The 21,570-nt window shown below is 31.9% G+C and overlaps 2 protein-coding genes across 2 annotated transcripts in view; both read right to left on the reverse strand.

Annotated features, from left to right (window-relative positions):
- LOC127727144 (uncharacterized) overlaps nt 1-21,570 on the reverse strand; it is a 157,952-nt gene that overhangs the window by 124,324 nt on the left and 12,058 nt on the right. The gene's annotated exons all lie outside the window — the stretch shown is intronic.
- LOC127727143 (ceramide kinase-like) lies at nt 9,906-13,676 on the reverse strand. Its single transcript, XM_052234580.1, has 8 exons — nt 13,529-13,676; nt 13,238-13,408; nt 12,906-13,028; nt 12,621-12,684; nt 11,972-12,339; nt 11,273-11,482; nt 10,670-10,854; nt 9,906-10,390 (listed from the first exon to the last, which is right to left on the reverse strand). Exons 1-8 carry the CDS (start codon nt 13,611-13,613, stop codon nt 10,181-10,183), a joined length of 1,416 nt encoding a protein of 471 aa, XP_052090540.1. The 5' UTR covers nt 13,614-13,676; the 3' UTR covers nt 9,906-10,180.

The raw sequence follows: 21,570 nt of genomic DNA on the forward strand, positions 1-21,570 counted from the left end.
TACCAAGTGATATATTTTTACAGAATGGTCTAACCCCTGGGCTTTTTGCCTTTTGTGAACCACGTTTTGAAATCTTTTGAAACATTTCCCGAAATGAGCACATTAGAAAGAGACGTTTGGGATAATTTTGCTATACTATGGGACAATTTTTTGTCGTACAGCACATTTTAATACCTTTTTTCTTATAGAGCATGTGAAATGTAATGATATATGTCACGTATTTTCGAGAAAAACAACAACGAAAAAGTAAATAACCAAAATAACCCCAAAAAAACGGGTTTTATGTGAATTAAATTGTTTATTTCACGATAGCAATTTCATAAATAAAACTCAACACTATATATAACAGATATATTAGTAACCAACAACTGTAAACAAAATAGTTTCAGTGCTTTCATTTTTAAAATTTAAGGTGTACGTGCGGGTCGTACAAGAAAACGTACCCAGAAGTAAACAAAACTATATATAAGTTTGTCGTAATCGACAATAACAATATGAAGTTGCTTCCTTTATTATGCATCATTACCATATTTAGATGTACCGTTAATATTCTAACAGGGAAGATATTGCTGTAGTTAACATACAAGTGACCACAAGTGTTGTCAGATTTGCTTTTTAAAACTAATTTCCTGATTGTTCGGTATATTGCACCAGACAAACAGAACCTATAATAAATAAGAAAAACCCATACGAAAATTAAAAATCTGAAATTACGGTGTTTAGGTAATAAGAATCTTACATGTCTTTATAATCTTTTTTCAACGATCGATTTACAGCCAAACTTAGATTTACTTAAACAAAAAAATACATGGACTTATATTAATTCTTGTGGATAAAAATATGGAAGTCAATAATTATTTAACATCTGATACACGTATAATTTAATTTTATCAACAGTTCGCGTCAGAACAGTATAAATAAAAAGATAGAAGAGACCAATGTCCGGACCATCAAAAACCAATAGAAAACAGGTAACACCATGGCCATAATCATCCTCCTTCACTAGTTATCAAGATAAGACTAGAACAAAACTGATTTCTCCAGAAAATAAAAAAATGCTGATAATCCATAGAGCAATGCAAGATAGACATTCCTAAAACAGGAATCAGTTACAAAAATATGCGAACATCGTGTGATCATAGTAAGTCACACGAAAATGTAGAAAACCCATTCATATATTACTGTTTACAGGTACGGATGTCTGAAAAATGTATAAAATCAGCGAAAATCAATAAAGAGCAAATGTGAATTGGGAAATATATGCGGATAGAAGAATTCGATCTACATTATCTTGATCATGCCCGTGACATGAAGCCAGTGTCCGACTCTCAGGCACTTGTTTATATCCATGGGAAGATTTAGGAGCTCATAATATACGTTGATAGTGGATCTCCCCATGCACAAAAACAAGTGCCTGTGGTCCGACTTTGACATTTCAATGTTTATGACATTTTTTCTAAACCAGAACTTTTTTTATTTCTGGGCCTAAAGAAAATCTTCATTTATGGCTAATTTTAAAGAAGCTATATCTTTCAATAAGTGTAAAGTCCAAGAATGTTTGACCAACCATTTATTTATTCCAATCTAGGTATAGATCTCAAGTAACATCATGGGCTTGGAGGGGGCGAGTTTATTTACATTTACTAAAGGCAGGTCAATCAGACCTCACCTTTGATTGCTGTAATAGTAAGGCATTATCTGATTTGTGTCATTGTACCGTAGAACTTAAATTGAACAAACTCAGTGTTCTCCACAGGGAAGCAAGTCAACTCACACTATTGCAAAGTCGTACCACGCCAACCAACTGATACCACTAAAAGTCAACTCAAATAAACATTAACTACTAAATTTTGGTATTCACAATATAATTCTGTCTGATAGACCTATCAGAGACCACGAGTCAACTTACAACAGATGCAGACTAGAGCATACTATATTAAATGACATGTACATTGTATGTATAAAATTGAATGAAAGAAATAAAATTTAACATAATTTTATCTCTCTGACTCTCAAACTGCTCATCTTTTTAATTTGTCGAAAATCAAACTTTGATCTGACCCTAAAAAAAGAATATCCCATGATCCCATAATGATTTCTTTTCAGTTTCATGGACAAAACTTGTGTAAATATATTTTATCATGATTGTATGTCTAAATAAACAATATGAATTTTTGTATTTGTTTTTATTTCAGCTAGATTCTAATTCTTGGCTTTAATATCCTATAAGTAACAAGACATACATGTACAATATATGATACTATCTAGTAGCTGCATTGGCTAGTCATCATAATAGTTCCATGACCGCTATGAAACTTTAGACCTTTTTGATGTTTTGAATATAGTTTTACATGTATATCTACAGATATCATCAAAGTACATGTATATATGAAAATTTTTACCAGGTCTTATCATATGACGACTAGTCAGACAAATTTTGGTTCAGAATTCTGACAGGAATTTTTACAAAATTGCCAGGGGTTACAACACATGAATATAATTTGTCATGGAGTTTACTGTAACGGTCCAGCTATTTTTAGAGGCTGTCTAATGATAATATCAGAACTATGAAATGTCTGTGCAACTGTTACTATAAAATGTGGGAGATACATGTACATCGTATTATTGCACACTATCAATATATATACAAGTAGTAACCCAGGTATCAGTTATATAAGGATAGTTTGAATACATAATGATGATACAATGTGCAGATACATGAAATATGTTTAATAAAGTATGAAAGAAATGATGAATATAAACATATTTAAAAAAGACAGACAAAATATTTGTATGAAATTTGATGTAAATGTAATAGGTTGGACACTTAGAAGTACAATAATGTAAAAGAAAATTAAAAGCATTTCTAGCCCAACAACATAATCTTTTTGTGTAATATGATCCATGCATGATAAACAATAAAATTACCACACCTCAGATTGTTCCCAGTATTATTAAATCAGTTTTTGTACGGAGTGACACCTGCTGATCTAACTAAAAATGCTAATGTGGCATATGAAAACTCTTAGAACATAGTGGAATTAAACTATACACCACTGTGGAAAACCTTAATTCTGATGATATTATTCCTGCATAAGAAAAATTCATTCATCAGTGTATTTAGAAGTTGATAGAAGTAAGCATCTGTATGTCACATACGGTCTGTAACAATGTGCAAAACCCTTACTGCATAGTATAAAGCTGTAAATGGCCTTGAAATGACAAATGTAAAACAATTCCAACAAGAAAACCAGCGTCCTGATTTATGTACAAATCAATAATGAAAAATAAATATGATATACAGCAACAAATGACAACCACTGAATGACTTTGGACAGACATACACGTAATCTGGCAGGGTTAAACATGTTTACTGGCGCCAGACCTTCCCCTTACCCTGTACATACATCTTCTCAGACATTCAATCATCGAAAGGATACATATTTTTAAGTAATTTAAAAATGAATAATAAGCGTTTGAAAAAACAAAGGTATATTGTCAGAGAAAAGAGTGTAGGATAGTGGAAATCAGTAAAGCACATGACAAAAAAAAAAATCTGAAACATGAGATATAACAAGCTGTGATAAACAATTTAGCAACACTGCCACACTTTTCATCATGTTTTTGATTAACTGCCTATAGCGCTTACAGTGCTTTGATTAAAATATTTTTTAGTCACGAGTCTACCTGATGAAAGAAAATTCTTTGGGAAACAATAAATGTAAAATTACAGGGTAGTTTGAAAATTCCAGTTTTCCAGTAATTGATACAAAAATAACAACTTCAAAGGTAGTTACAAGTTTCTATGGAACGCCACAGCTGTCTTATGTGGAACTCTGATATTACTTTATGTTGTTTTATTATTACTTGATGATATTTTGTCATTACTTAATATGGTTTTGACATTACGTAATGATGTTTTGATATAACTCAATATGGAATTGTCATTACTTAATGATATTTTGATATTACACGATATGGTTTCGTATTGACTTGATATAGTTTTGTCATTACTCTATATGGTTTTGTCATTACTCGATGTGGTTTCACCATTATTTAATGTGGTTGTGTCATTAGTCAATGTGGTTTTAACATTACTTGATGTGAATGTGACTTAACGTTATGTAGTTGTTTCATTACATGATGTGGTTTTGTTATTTCGTAATGATGATTTGCCTATTCTTTATATGGCTTTAACATTACGCAATGATGTTTCAAAATTTGATGATTTTACACTACATGATGTGTTTGTTTCATTATTTGATGTGGTCCTGTCATTCTTTGATGTGGTCCTGTCATTCTTTGATGTGGTTATCCCATTACTTGATGAGGTAAAACCACGTGACCAATTTGGAAAAAGATATGTTCTATTTTTAAACAGATTTCAATATATCGTTTGTTTAATGTGCTTTGGATGGGTATCGCTATCCATTGAGTTAAAGTTCAAATTAAAGTTGGAGTGGTTGTTCAGAGTTATTTGGTATGAAAAAGGGGAACGGCAGACAATAATAAGAAAAAAAGTATTAAAAAGTTTACAGTATTTCGGACATAATTGGGATATCCCCAAACCACTTGGTCCTGTTGTTTTTATCCTAAGTTCTCAAACGGAAGCAGTATTTTTGTAATAAATTTGTAAAATATTCCACGGAACCATATGTCTCGCCTGATATTGCTGCTGTAAGTGTAAAAGCGTCATGTTGATCGGCTGTACATTTATCTATACATTTATCGGTAAAAAAAATTAAAAAAAAAAATGTTTTTCTGTAGATGCTTTTTCTTGAAATTGAGGAATAACTCCTATACAAGTTTTAAAACACTTCATTGAGGTTTACAAATTTATCAAGTCAAAACAGTTTAATTCGGTTTTATTTAACTAAAACAAAACTGTATGGTTTTCAACAATGAGCAAAACCCATACCCTATAGTAAGCTATAAAAGGTCCCGAAATGAAAAATGTAAAAAAACTAGAAAACTAACGATCTATAGATACATATATACTTTATTCTCTAAAAACTAAATACAAGTTTACAGAGAAACATACAATATAAATACAGATACAATAGTCGAGGTAAACAAATACAGTATGATATTCTAAAAGTACAAAATTATGATGGCATACATGTTTAGTAACATGTATAATGAAAGGTTAAACTCAATAGAAATACAAAAAATTTGAGATGGAGACGCCGACGCCGACGCCACTATCGACGACGAAATATAGGTTTGTTGTGTCTCACTGCCGCTACATTGATGTCGCAGGCTCGAAACAAATCAAAAGACTTGAACTTTATTGTTAACAAATGAAACACTTCAAATCAACTCACTAAAGTTACAGGGAAACGGGGGAGAAGGGGCTTGGACTAAGCGACAAAGCATCAATACTATAAAATAAGAATTCTCCGAATTTTTTTTTAGCGTAAATGATCATTTGAACTTATACGAATATCAATCTTTTATTTGCCCTGATCTACCTCGCACTAATTGAAAAATAAACTTTTTGGAATATCTGTTTCACATGTGACGACGGACATGTTCCAGTGGTCGTAACCATAATACCGTCATCTTTTCCTTGAATGTAAACTACCAAATAAAACCAAATCACTGGGTTTGTACTTTCTCGAATAACACGACGGGTGCCTTTCTGGAGCATCCGAGATCACCCCGATGGATTTATATTACCGATCTATTGAATCAGCCAAATGAAACTGTTTTGTATGCCACCTCAACTGAAAGTTGGGGGGCATATTGTTTTACCCCTGTCCATCCGTCCGTCCGTACGTCTGTCCGTCCCATTATGGGTATATAGTTATTCCGCATAACTCCTCCTACAGTTTGAATCCTAGGAAGTTTTCTCTCTACTGTCTGTTTGTACATATATTGAAGGTGTGCATGTGGTCAGGGTTTAATGTTTATTAATATTTGCTCTTTTGGGAGATAGTTTACTAAAAATTTTGGCACCACCATGTCAATAAAACTGAATATCAAGCAGATATACCAAGTAGAGATATAAAAAAAAAACAGAGATGTCAAATACTGTTGCTGTCACCACATTAGTGAATTACTAAATATTTGTGTTGTAGGAAATAACAGTATGAAATAATATCATGGATTTAATTAAATACTAGATGTTTGACTAGACACTTCATGGAGAAAAAAATTCACAACCAATATTATAAGTCTATCAAAATATTAATATTATGCATAGCACTTTCCTGAGTATGTTATCAGTATAGTGATAATATCAATGATTAAGTGCAATTTTAAACTATTAAAAACAAAACATTTTACAGTTACAATAAGTTATAAAAAATATGTACCAAGAAAAATAACTCTAACAACCAGACATGGGGTCAATTACTTTTGAAAGTAATTAATTACATTCAATTACAATTACAAAATCTTCAATTAAATTACACATTACATTTGACTTTTTTTGACAATGTAATCAATTACTTTCCAATTACTTGGCAAATGTAATTAATTACTTCAATTACATTTGAAAGGAAAATTTAGAACATGCATTTATTCTATCATATGTACATAATTATCATACATTGCTTTATAGTAATAACAAATGAGATCTACAGTGACTATTTTCAAAATCACTGAACTATTTATTCAAAATTGTATGCATAAAAATAATATCAATATCAAATCATCTTTTTTTTGGGAAATTTACTTGCATAAGAAGAGCGTTTCCAGATAACTCCTCCTACAGTTTGAATGCTAGGAAGTTTTCACTCTGCTGGCTGTTTGTACATATATTGAAGGTGTGCATGTGGTGAGGGTTTTTATTTTTATTATCTTTTGCTCTTTTTGGGAGATAATTGATCTTTTTTTTTGTCATTTTTGGGGTATAAGCGGTTAAATGAGTTGAGTGCGGGGGTATCACTTTGTCTAGTTTACATTTTTTTTTCTCGTGTTGTGCTGTTACACAACTGTAACAGTCCGATGTAAGGTTAGGATTTAGCGCTCACATACATGTTAAACTCCTCCACGTGCACTTTCTTTATGTACCTGCCCCAAGTCAGGAGCATGAAGTTCAATTGTTGTCGTTGTATAAATTTGTGTCATTTTTTTTTGTAGATTGTTTATTTATAAATAAGACCGTTTGTTTTTTCGTTTGAATTTTTTCACATGGTGCATGGTGGCCTTTTGTAGCTGACTAAACGGTGTGTTGAAGGCTGTACGGTTGCCTATATATGATTTCTTACATCCACTGCATTTAAACTCTGGTGGATAGTTGTCTCATTGCCAATCACACCACATCTAGCTTTATTTCAACTTCTATGTTGCGTTTTGTATACTGTAACATTGTTTATCTTTTGTACGCATAACCCGGAGCCCTCTTTTCGGAAGCCCGAGCAAAAGTCCTTGTTCCGCGATAGAAAATTTAATTACGAACCCATATAAGATAGCTCGAATTTCAACTCATAATCTTAATTAATCTAAATGAGACTTAAATTCGAATCTTACTCAAACTCTACCTCAAAAAGTGACTCAAATTTAATGTTGTAACAAGAACTCTACCTTTAAATGTGACTCAAACTCGAAACTCAATGCTAACTAAAACTTTAATTCTAAAAGTGACTTGAATTCGAAATCAAAGACTAACTCAAAGTTTAACTCAAACAGTAACCCGAACTCTAATTCGATGGATGGCCACACTCATCCAAGGCACATACAACATGGGAATCTATCTAAAAATAGAACAGGTTTTTCCGAATTGGTCACGTGATTTTACCTCATCAAGTAATGGGATAACCACATCAAAGAATGACAGGACCACATCAAATAATGAAACAAACACATCATGTAGTGTAAAATCGTCAAATTTTGAAACATCATTACATAATGTTAAAACCATATAAAGAATAGGCAAATCATCATTACAAAATAACAAAACCACATCATGTAATGAAACAACTACATAACGTTAAGTCACATTCACATCAAGTAATGTTAAAACCACATTGACTAATGACACAACCACATTAAATAATGGTGAAACCACATCGCGTAATGACAAAACCATATTGAGTAATGACAAAACTATATCAAGTCAATACGAAACCATATCGTGTAATATCGAAATATCATTAAGTAATGATTATTCCATATTGAGTTATATCAAAACATCATTACGTAATGTCAAAACCATATTAAGTAAAGACAAAATATCATCAAGTAATAATAAAACAACATAAAGTAATATCAGAGTTCCACATAAGACAGCTGTGGCGTTCCATAAGTTTAGCACTTCAGTCTATAATGATAAATCCAAATTATTAAGTGGTTATATATATATATATATATATATAGCAATAAAGTGTTTGAAATACTAAATAGAACTACGCTTTCGAAAATCTTTTTGAAAAATCACCAAGTATTCCACTTCCTTATAAACTAATGTCGGGTTTAAAAAAAAAATAGATACTGCATTTTTTGGTTTTTCAAGTTGCAGTCTTCCTGTAATTTAAAACATCTAACGGGAACTTAAAGGCAAAAAGGTAAAATAAATGTCCATCAAATCTTTCTTTTTTGGGTTACTATCAATTCTTTTCACCTACAGCTACAGTTTGAGACACGACTATACAATAGTTGTCTTTAAAATTACCATTTAACATTTTTGAACAAATATTTACTTATTCATGTAATGCATGGAACACAGTTACGATTTTCTTTTCTTTTTATGTGTCTTATTGAAATGCGAAGCATGGTATGATTACCATTCCGTTACTATCAATGACAATTTTGATGGAAGTTCACATTACCCAAAGTTTTAGTTCTTTTTGGTCGGACGTATACATCTGTTCTTTTTGGTCGGACGAATACATCTGTTCTTTTTGGTCGGTCGTATACATCTTTTTTTTTTGGTCGGTTATATACATCTGTTTTTGTTGGGCGGACGTATACATCTGTTCTTTTTGGTCGGACGTATACATCTGTTCTTTTTGGTCGAACGTATACATCTGTTCTTTTTGGTCGGACGTATACATAAGGTTTTTTTTGTCGGTCGTATACATCTGTTTTTAGGTCGGTTACATACATCTGTTTTTGTTGGGCGGACGTATACATCTGTTCTTTTTGGTCGGTCGTATACATCTGTTTTTTGGTCGGTTATATACATCTGTTTTTGTTGGCCGGACGTATACATCTGTTTTGTTGGTCCGTAGTATACGTCTGTTTGTGTTGGTCCACAGTATAAATCTGTTGTTGTTGGGCGGACGTATACATTTGTTTTGTTGGTCTGTATACTTGAGGCATAGCGTTAGATCGTATAATTATGTGCTGCTTGTGGCGTTGATGTTCGAAATGTACTTAACAATACATAATAAGTACTAATACCGCATTATTTAGTATTGTATAACTAAAGTTTTTATTTTGTAGATTTTTTCCTGTACCATATTTTTTTCCTTCAGATGAAAAAAGGCTGAATATTGAGTACCCTCACCATTCAAAACTTTCTAGACAAAGACCCATTTTTAGAGCTTAGCATATGGTATATATATTTGTTTTTTGCACAAAGCTGTTTGATGACCCCATAAACAAGATGCACTTTTAGTTTTGTGTAGTAATGTTGTTATCTCTTGACGTTTACCCTATATCTCAGAATCTTAATTGACTTAAGGTTGGCAAAGACAGTGAATCAAAACATTACACAGGTTAGAAAAAGAAACAAAGGTCAATCTGCCAAAAAGATATTATACAAAAAAAAACTCGAGTAACAAGATTACCACTAAAATTCGAGAATAAGCCAGTTACGTGCGCAGGAGAAGTAAATAGCCATTTACCCAAAAGCTGGATTATTACAAAGAAAAACAATAACGAACACCTTCAAAAATAAATCAAACAGAATATGATATCTGAGTATTGATGCAAACTATTGATACTGATCAGAAAGCTTCATTTCGTACATTTTTTATTTGAAAAAGGTAATCATAGTCATATTTCTAAGTTCATCAACAGAACAAAACTCATAACCTTTATATGTTTTCAGCAATTACACAAACGCTTGTAAATCAACTAACCACCATTTATCATGCTTACTAGTTATGTGTAAGCTAACGATGGTATCTCTTCCCTGGGCAAAGTATACTTGCACGCAGTGTGAAAGAGAGTTCCAAATATGACTGTTTATGTCAAATTGATAGTTCACACGACATATGGGAGTGTCGTTTCAATCTGCAAAGTCTCCAAAAAATTTCACTGCGTTTCTGTGCAATTTGACATTGAATACTGTTTCTTTTAATCGGATACATTCTCCATCACAGTTGATGTAATAGTCTTTCTGAAGTTCCTTTTTGTTTCCAGTGGTTTTTACAGTAACATTCTGTAACTTTACTCTGTAGCCAGACACTTCATGTTTTCTTACGAATTTGTAATCATACTGCAAAATAAGACACATTATCTATCAATGAAATGAGAAAATTCTTTAAGAACAGTTACATTAATTTTTTATAATTGACAATTATGCGATATTTTTTAAATGAGTGCATCATATGTTCAACAATGACATTTACTTTTAAATTGCTTTACATCAACACATGTAATGACAGTATGATAAAATTATTTTTTATAATCTATCTGCATGTAAAATAATTTGTTTCAGGCAAACATTCTCGAAATAATTTGTGATATTTTATTCTATTAAATGAATTATACATACACAATCTGGTTTTTCATTTTTAACTTTAGTTAGCTGTGACACGTGGTCTGACCATGTGCATTTGTGTGTGGTATACACCATCAGGGAATTTTGACCAAAATGAGGCGTCATTCTGCCGGATTTTTCTTTCATCATAATAGCATGGGAATCGACTGCATATATCCTGCCTGCTTCTTTGACCAAATCTGGAAACAAAATAGTCTTATTTAAAAAAATCAATAAGGATTTATTTATTATATACAGAGAAAAAGAGGTTTAGCAACAAATATTTTTAATTCTATATTTCAAAAATAAACTATACTTCTAAACATAACAATGAATAAATCATTGTAACAACGAAAATAAACCATAAGGTCCTTTTACTTCGACAAACAAATTTATTTAAAATCCATTTCCGCAACTTAGAAAAATTTTGAATTTGAAGTTTTTAAATTATTATATATGTTGCAAAACGTTTTTTCTCACTATATTTTGATGTTCAATATACAAAAATTAAATAATTCTAACAACGTAAACAGTTTTTCTTTATATCAGAATATTTTTTTCAAGTTAACCTTATGAATTCAAAATTTCATTATTATAGCGCAAAATGTACATATATACCTTCATTAACAGAAGTTTCTTTCATCAAATCGGAAGAGGATTTGGTCCTTTGCTTTCTTTGGAATTTTGGCTGTGATAAGAAACCATTTGGTAACGATATCTGTCGTCCATATAAACGTGCTGTTTTGGGCTTTTCATTTTGTGTTAAAGGATAGTATTCCACTTCTACATCAAACTCTCTTCTCTTCAACATACTTCCCAATGGAATGACTACAAAGGAAACAGATATTATAGAGGATGAGACAAAATATTTTTTTATTTTTTTACAGAGGAGGAAATACATTCTATGAGAGGCAACTGTTGATTATTTTCAAACTACATATTCTATGTAAGCGAATATTTCCCCCGTAATTTTGGCCTATACATGCATGTTATAGTCTTAGTCCAGGGGCGGATCCTGCCATTTATAAAAAGGGGGGGGGGGGTTCCTAACCCAGGATAAAGGGGGGTTCCAACTATATGTCCCCATACAAATGCATTGATCGTCAAAAAAAAAATAGGGGGGGGGGGGGGGGGGTCCCCCCTCCCCTTCCTCCTGGATCCTCCACTGTAGTCAGTTCCTTTAAATAAAACTCCAATTGGGACAACATTCTTTTCAAAAATGATAAGCTGAACTTGTGATACAAAATAGCAGTAAAATAAAATAATAATGATAAAAAATACAGAAAAATGTTTACTATAAACAATAGAAAGACGTACTGTTGTATCGGGAAGGTCCCATCCACCGAAACTTCTCACAGTCGTGCATCATATCACCAAACAGTCCAAATCCAAGCACTAAGGCTGAGTATGACAATAAATGTCTTCCTTCATGAACACTAACGATATTGGAATCAACATGGTGTCCTAATAAGATATGCAAAACAGCAGTGCGTGCACATCTTGTTCCATGGAGATATTGAACGATGACGTCACCGGAGCCTGCTGGTATTATACCAATAGGAAGAGAAGACGAAACAATATCAGCGTTGTGATTATTTAGGTTTATATTGTTGTCTTGTTGTGTCCTCTTGACCAATCCGTTCATACACTCACAATATAATCCATCACCTCCCACTGTGACAATCCTATAAAATAATGTAGGTATATCTCTATACAGGCTGTTCTGATCTATTAAAATATCGCATAACAGAAAACTGCAGGTAAATTTCTGAACAATAACGGCCTTTCTGATCTATAAAAATATTACATTACTTTTAATTTGTTCTAAATGCAAATTGCATAAAGTAGTAGCGTGCTTAAATATGTAAACTGGTATCGAATGTTTGTTTCATATACTTATCTGTTTTTACAAGCAGTATCTTTATATAATTTATTTCTTTTGGATAATGTTATACGTCACACTTACCCATCTACCTTTGAAAGGTCGTAGTTTTTCAAAATCTCCGTGGGCTCATTTTGTCTTCTTGTCACTAAAAGAAAATTGTAAAAAAAATTAAAAATATGTCTCTATAAAAAAATATTCATAACATAAGAACAACCATGCAAGAGGACAAGCATATCGTAAAAATATTAATGATATATAAAATAAAATAGGATACAATTTATTATTAGTTTTACATTACTGCTTTGAGAAATTTGGAGATTTACTCTTGTATGAATATTGTTAATGGTTTCTAAAAACCAGACTTACCAATTACGTCTGCTTTAACACCACAAAGTTGAAACAGAGAATCTGCTATCTTTTCATACACTTTGATTCCCTTCTTCTTTCCAGCGTTAGGATTAATAATCACTAATAAACTTTTCGGACGACCTGTAATAATGAAAAAAATGCTAATATTAGTTTTGAGTTAAATAATTACATTGATTTTGATGATTTATTTTAGACAGAATTAGAGTACACAAAAAAAAAAATAAAACATCACCCCTTCTTATCAACTTAATTGTATCGAACATTTCAGATATTTAATAAAACAAACTAATTTATTTTCAACATTGTATTGTGTATTTTGACTGAATTACCTCTGAATTTAGCATCCAAATCACGATAAAGATTTTGTATGTCGTCAAAGTCAGCATCCAGAGAGATCGTCTTTACGCTTAAAGTTTTCTTTTTTTTCTTCTCCACATAATAAACGGTCAAATTTCCATCTTTAGGTGTCATCTTCAACATGTGGCGAATTTCAATTGATACTGCAAAAAAAAATATATGCAATTGTTTAAAAAATGTAGAAAATCAAATATAGCAGATAAAAGAATGCAAAAGATTCATAACGTAATTCAGTTTTAATTTTGTTCTCATTTGCTTCTTACCGAGTATTTGATGCTCTGGTGTTGCTACAATCATCACTCCATCAGACAAGCTTACGTCGACGGATTGGTCACCAAACTGAAACATTTTTATTTGTTTGTTCAGTTATAAGCAGATACGGTGTTAAAATGATTTCGCCACGAAAATGTACGTTAGATATATCTGACATGTCGGTGATTTCCAGATTTAAAAATAGAATTCGAGAAACCCTGCATAAAACATAATACTTAGAATGTAATCGTGGGAGTTCAAACCGGATATATTTTAACAGTTTAATATACATGTGTTATAATTTCTTACAATAGGAAATTATATAACTATTATATCTGAATAAGGTTGTTGAGAAAAAAGAGAAGAGAAATAAAGTCATTATATTAGGAAATAATAATCATTGATGCAGGCAATCGTATTGTATATACCGCTATTTAACCGTTTCATTTCATGTACTAGTAATTCAAAGTACCTATAAATCCAAAAGGTCCCTCTTTCCCTTCACTTTACTGTATCTTTTTATATATTTCCCTGTTCTTAATCTCAAGGTAATTAGAATATTATATTGCAAACTTTAAATGTAGGTTATTACAACATGTAAACAACTTCTAACGATCTCTAACAAACGAGTAAGTGAGACTTTAAGTCACGGACGAGGCTTGTCTGGGTCAGAGAACGTCTGCAAGTCTTACCCGCGGGTGTCTGAAATTCACAGTTTTTCATTCTTGAAATGGATTAAAAACATCTAGAAATAACAGAAAATTGCGGTGCACGCTATCAAAAAGTTGGGCGATAGAGGAACGCATCTCAGTTCGTAGCAACGACGTGTTAGTAAATAAACAACGTGGCGAGAAAAACAAATCCAGGGAGAGTCACTCATGCAAGAAGTTGTAAAAGAAACATTATTTTAGAAATAGACAATATAACGTGTTACGCAATTGCACCTTGAATATTCTGTAAAACTTCTTTACCTAGAAAACAGTTGATGATGGAAAAGATGCAACCAATGATCTTTATTTGCTGACAAGTTTTTTGCTCGTTGTGTTTCAAATTTCGCATGACATGTTTGATAAAAAAACCACACACACAACAAATTCAAATTTGTGTCATAATCATCAATCAATGTGCATTGTCATTTCCTTTGAAAATTTGCTTTACGATTGATTGATTTTTGTTGTAGCGATCATATGATGAATTTTACAAAACGGTAAAGTCTCTTCAAAATGAAATTTAACATCTTAAACGTTTTTATTTCACAAAGTTGTTTTGTAAGGGTTTGCTTTGAACAATTTTAGACTTTTAGTTTAGAGCCAGGTCCTTAAGGGGACGACCAATTGATATTCACCGGGAGGGACGGGGGCAGGAGGATTTTTTACGGATTGTCTATTCATTTTCAACGGTCAAAACGCATGCTTTTTCACGCATAGTTATTTTCTGTATTTTGTGTTGCAGAATGTTCATTTGGAGAAAAAAAATGACATCTTTTAACTTAAAAAACCCTTTAATATGGAAATATGGGACAGAGGATTTTTTTGGGGGTGGGGTGGGGTGAGGCGAGGTATGATTGCCATCAGGACAACCATCAATCAAATATGAGAAGAACCTTTTTTGTCAGTTTAACCATTATTGGACAGTGAATAATGACATATTTCATTTCGTCACTTGCCTATTGTTTAAGAACTTATGTTGACCCCTATAGAAACTGTCTTCTTCAGTTTTTCTTTTGTCGTTTAGTTATGGTCTCATTAAAGTATACCTATCTACATCGTCACGCAATATTCTTTTCGTGTTTATCGTTATATGCTTAACGTTCAGTTCAGGAGTGGCAAGTGTTTTACAATAGACAAACAAAGGATATGTATATTTAGGACAAGAACAAATTTTATAATTCAGTTAGTCTCTGCTAAGTGGATCGACCAGTTTGAGATGAACCGGAAAAAGAGGACTTTGTGAAAGGGCAGAAAATTGACCATACACTTGGTCATCTACGGACCCCTCAGCACTTTATGTACTTTACTGTGCAGGGAAAGCGTTACCCGGACATATAATTTCCCTATTCTTGCTGGACGGTTGCTGCATATTTATAAGCCCTCATATCGAAACAGCACGAATCTTACGTTCGGAACGGAAAAAACCCAAGTAACCATACTTCACAGACAGGGGTTGAAAATTAAAGATATAATTATATTCTAAATGAAAAGGTATTAAATTTTTATTATATTGTTATGAATATAAACCATATAATTATACGTTGTTTGTCATTAAACCACTAATCTTCCTAGTGGCTTTGTTGATGATAAAATGGAAATATGCATCATTTTCTTACAATCCTATTAAATCATTATGCATTAATGTTTTAAGATATGTTTACGTTCATTCTTCAAAAGACATGCCTATTATTAAAATATGTAAAAGATGCACTAATATAACGACCCACTAACGTCGACAGATCTGTTAAATGTCCAAATACATTATTTATTCTACACAAGTAGATATTAAAATGTCAATATTATTTTGTTCAGCTTAATAGTTTATTTTGGTTACTCATCTTTTCAGCATTGGGTTAAAACCATGAAAATGTCAAGGATGTAAATTAAATATTTTTGTAAAAGCCTATATTTTATGAATCATGTGGATGGTACACCCGGCACAGATAGTTATGATTTTTTTCCAATTCCATTGATTCTTTTAAAACAATGTAAAACATTTATATAGTCTGACATATATAAACATAATTATGAGGAACAACCTTTTATCATTTATAATGGAGATGGATAATTCCCCTCTAGTCAGAAGTTCAATTTAATGTTTTTCCCTTCACGAAACAAAAGTAAGATTACTTACCGTTTTCGCATACGTAAAACAATTTTTCAGGGAAGGGAGAACTTAAAAAAACTATAATAGGAACATAATGCATAGTCCTATAATCTATTTATTTGCACATATTATTTTTCAGCGTTTTTTTCTTCAAACTCAGGTGTCATAATTGACATACATGCAGTTACATGACATTGGTCATCTGTGGCACTGCAGTGGATTAGATCATAACAAGAGTTCATGATCGGGAACCGTAAATATAGATAAATGGACAAAAAGAAATGCGGTCAATGACAATCAATAATTCACATCTATTTAATCAACATGCAAAAAAAGCCCTGTTATGTACACGTGGAATATCAGAGGAAACACTTTATGTGCTTAGGTCACGTGTTTCTGTAAGCTATCAGCAATAAATCATTATTAATTTTAGGACTCTTCATTTAGGGGCCGACCGTTCGGTTTGATTTTTTTTTTGGGAAGAGAGATTTGAATAGTTGGCCTAGTAAGACATTAAAATAAACAACTTTGCACAAGACCATATGAAAATGAATATTTTGCCCTACAAAATGCAGGATATGATTGTGTACAAAACTGAAAATAAATTTTCGTGCGGAAAAATAACGGGTAGCACAGATGAAAATGTATAGTCAATCCGCAATACATCTTCCTCCCCAACCCACCTAAGAATAGCAAATGGTCGTCCCCTTATGGATTAAACCTTAATATTCAATGTACGAATTTTCAAGTCGTCTTTCGCCCTAGACAGATCTATGTCACCTAGAAAATTTACTTCTCCCCGAAGTAGTCTATTTATATTAACGTGACGGTAAACTTGTCATTCAACTTTATTGTACAGTCGACAAAAACACTATGCAAAATACAATAAATCTTCAATCAATGCCTCAAACAAATTATTTGAAAAGATTAATACATGTTCCTTTAACTATGTAAATGCTATCAAATTCAATCAATTATATTCAAAACGAAAGTGTGTTAAACTGGAAAAACAATTTAGATGATATTAAATTTCTTTCTGTGAAAATCGATCCACCTGCTTAAAAAATACCCTCAAAATATATATCTTTTGTCCAATATATGTTATGACATAATCATTTGTATTTGAGACATGCTTTAGTGTTTAAAAATTTAAAATGATTGACGTTTTCTTATTTGTCATGGTATTTAATTATTACTACCTCGTTTTGGAGATAAATTGATTATTTGTTAAAAAGGAAATTATATATATGTTGATTCCATTTACATTCCAAGTTTTTATAAGTACCCTGATAGGAAATAAAAAGAGAAAAGACAATGCAGGTCATTCAACCCAAACTTGAGAACATCTCCATTCATAAATTGACGACCTGAATGATTGTGGGTGTAAATAACTAATAGTTTGTCGAATCTAGGAAATATTTTCTGCAATCAAACAATAACATCATAAATATTATGATATCTTTTTCAGGCCTTATCCCTTCTGACTCTATTTTGGTGCCTTCTGCTTAGCTCTCAAAGTATTTTTGACACATATGACTTCTAAGTGATCATTTTATCAAAAGAACGGTTCTAGCAGAGAAGATCCGACAACTTTGAATGATTTTAAACTATGAAACCGGGTCCAATCATTAATAAAAAAAAATCGACATATTTTACTTTTAGTAAACAAATGTATATGTTCCGGACCATATGAGTATTTGGACCATACGCGTATGGTCATGACCATATGCGTATATACTCATATATCCGACCATACGGGTATGGTCCGGGTAATTAATACGACGAGCGTTGAACAATTATTGCGTACGGCATAACCCTTTAAGGTGTCGTAGATTAAGACTTTCAAAAAATTAAATTTTGACTTAGATAACAATTTGGTAATCATTGTAACGTGATTGATGAAATAAAATGAATTTTACTCACAAGTTAAAATTATAGTAGAAGCATTTTTGCATGGTCATTATTAATTTGTCTTTACGAAACACGTTAAGCAAGAAGTCAACTGTTTTACACATTATCAATTGGATCATTGAACCCCCTATTTTCCTTATTTTGGTGTTTCAATTTGTAAATTAAGATTTCTTAAACATTTCAAATTATTTTCAGCTATTCTATTTGCTCATGCTCCTCTTTATACGAGTTACAATTACCGTGAGTAGTTTATACGCGCTGCCCCTCTATTCTTATGTGCAAACCACTGTTATTGCAAGATCATACGAATAAGAGTATGACACATCAGTTAAGTGAAAATAAGTGGAAAATAGAAGAAATTAAAAAAAGTTTAATCTAAACGCCGGGGATAAGAAAAAAAATGTCCATGCCCCAAACACCTGTGGTTTCACGTACGGACGAAACTGTCGACAGCATAAAGATTCGTAAAATTGACTCTAGATAGCGAGGACAAGACAACAAATATACCAAGATTCAGGCAATATGTAACAAAGATAAATGATTTCAGTTAATAACTTGTGCCGATTTTGGTTCAGAGAACGTCTGTTAAGGAAGTTTGAATTAATTCGAAAAATACCTATATGGTCGAAATACTCATATGGTCCGGCCCGTTAATAACCAAATGAGTATATACTCATATGGTCCGACCATACGCGTACGGTCCAAATACTCATAGGATTTGTGTTAAATAAATATGTCTAGTTCCCGATCAGAGTCATTTGTCAGTTTACTGACTGATTTTTCTGGATTGAGCAAATGAGGGTATACATTACAAGTTGAGCAATTAAAATGCAAAGATGGTTTCATTTTCAATAAGTGTTTGTGATGTCTAAAATAATAACGTGTTATAATATTTTGTATGGGTTTACGTTCGAAATATAATAGCCAGAAGTTTGTAGCTTTTTATATATAACGACATACACACACCATTAGCGCCGTTAGAATTTTCTACATGCACTTATATACATTCTTATGTGCCTGTTTCAAGCTTGGAGTCTGTAGTTCAGAAGTTGTCGGTTTCTGTTTCCATGATTATTTTTATTTTAATGTTAAAAGCTTAAAACAGGATGTTGGTATTCTCTTTTGAATTGTTTCTCATTTTGTCATCACGTTGATTGTTATAGCTAACTATACGGTACTGTCTATACGGTATTGGTTATTGTTGATTGTTTACCCACCTGCCACAGCTCCTTATTTTTCTATGAACCGCTTTAAAGTGTTTACACATATTTATTAGATTGTTTACCTCGATAATTTAACAGTATAATGACACTGAACTATTAATAGAACACAACTGAACTAAAGAACAAATAATCAAAATCCCCACCGGAAAAATATAAATATGATTGAATTTCCTTACTCCATGTTATGTGAAATAGCCATGACTGTTCAAATGTTCTACAAAATTATACTAAATTTTTCTCCTTTCGATCTAGCTCACAAAATTATGTAAGATGTGGTATGATTGTCAATGAGACAACTATCCGCCAAATGACATGGATGTTTGCAACTATAGCTAACCGTACGGCCTTCAATAATGAGCAATACCCATACCGTTTACTCGTCTAAAGTAAAGGCTCTTCAGATGACAAAATGTGAAACAGTTCAAACTAGAATACCAACAGTCTAATCTAAAACAAAACAATAAACGAAGAAAAAAACATTTGATAGACAGCGACCAACGACAACAACTGAATTGCATGCAGGCTTGGGACATTTCATCTGCAAGGTATACGTTAATGACAAAAAGGCCACACTAATTTTATGTCATGATAAACTTTAAACGTAGAAAGGTTATAAAACATGTATTGGAATATGAATTGATCTCACAACAATGACAATAAGACTTTCTATAAAAATATAAAATATACTTAGAAAATATTATTTCTAAGAATAAAAAAAAATCACTATGAAATCACACCTTAAATGAGATAGCTTATATTCTTCCTTGCCAGGGCAGTTTTTACGTCAAATTTAAAACACATATAAAAAAAACCTCTTACAACCAAACTTTTCAGTGGAATGATAAGCTTAAAAATTAACCAAAGTCTAAAACCACTTGGCGGACTTACTAGGCCGATGCCGTGGTCTTGTAAATTCATATCATTGGACCAATGTCAATGTTGGTGACCTTCTAGTCCTCTAAGACATTAACAGGACTAGAGCTTTTCTACTACATTGATATTGATACTATAGAAATGTTCAGTTAACGAAAAGATGTACAGACGTTCCTTAGATGTTATACCGTTTTCTTTCCTGGTGTTATATAAAGTGCTTTAACATTTGGAACTTTCGCAGAAGCAATGAAGAGAAATAATGTTTCATATCCGCATGTTATGCAATAAATAATATTCGGTATCTTGTTATCTTATATAAGACATGAAAAAAGCCACTTGTCGACATCATTGTCCCCAATTTTTAAAATATTTGGACAAATTGTTTATGAATGATTCATTGGTTAATGACTGCATTAAACGCGTTCCTCTTTTGTCTAACATTTTTGAAAATTCATTACGTATTCACCTAGCATTAAGACCACAGGTTATGATAAAATGAACAATTTGCATTTATTGTCTATCAATGCATAATTAAGGTGACAAGGCTATCAATTGAGATGAAAAAAAGTTGGTTTAACAATTTTAATATATATTTCGGGTATGTCTGAAATTTAGATAAAAATCTTATTTTTTTTCTTTTTTGTAGTTTTGGTTATAGCAACCAATCATAGCGTCTAACTATCCCATGCCTTCAAACTTAGGCAACTACACATATTCCTGACGAAGCAATGTGCAAAAAGCCCTCACACTTTTATCCATATATTCTTGAATATCACATCATTACTTGTTAATTTTAAACTGACTGTAAAAAAACCCACAATAAAACTGGATAAAAATTACATCGATTGAAAAAGGAGTGATTATTGTAAAAATGATTTACTTTTAATTTCTGGTAACATTTTTGTCAAATTCAGTGATCAGGTTTGAAACAGTCGATTGGCATTCAAATGGACAACAATTGTACGTCACTTCCTGTTAATTTATTTTACATGAATGAAGCAAATCTAGTTTAATGGATATTATAGGAACCAAAAAAGTTAAGCCCAGTTAAAAATCATTTTTCTATTGTAAAGAAGATGTCCTTTCTTTGAAATTAGTAAGTTTAAAATAATTTACATCTCAACTATCTTAAAAAGCTTGAAATAAAGGCCACAACGAACGAAAATCTGCTTCATATTCGAACCTCACGTAACAATTGATACGAAGGAAAAAATACCACAACCTGATAC

This window comes from Mytilus californianus, unplaced genomic scaffold (genome assembly GCF_021869535.1).
Source record: "Mytilus californianus isolate M0D057914Y unplaced genomic scaffold, xbMytCali1.0.p SCAF_19, whole genome shotgun sequence".
Lineage (NCBI taxonomy): Eukaryota > Metazoa > Mollusca > Bivalvia > Mytilida > Mytilidae > Mytilus > Mytilus californianus.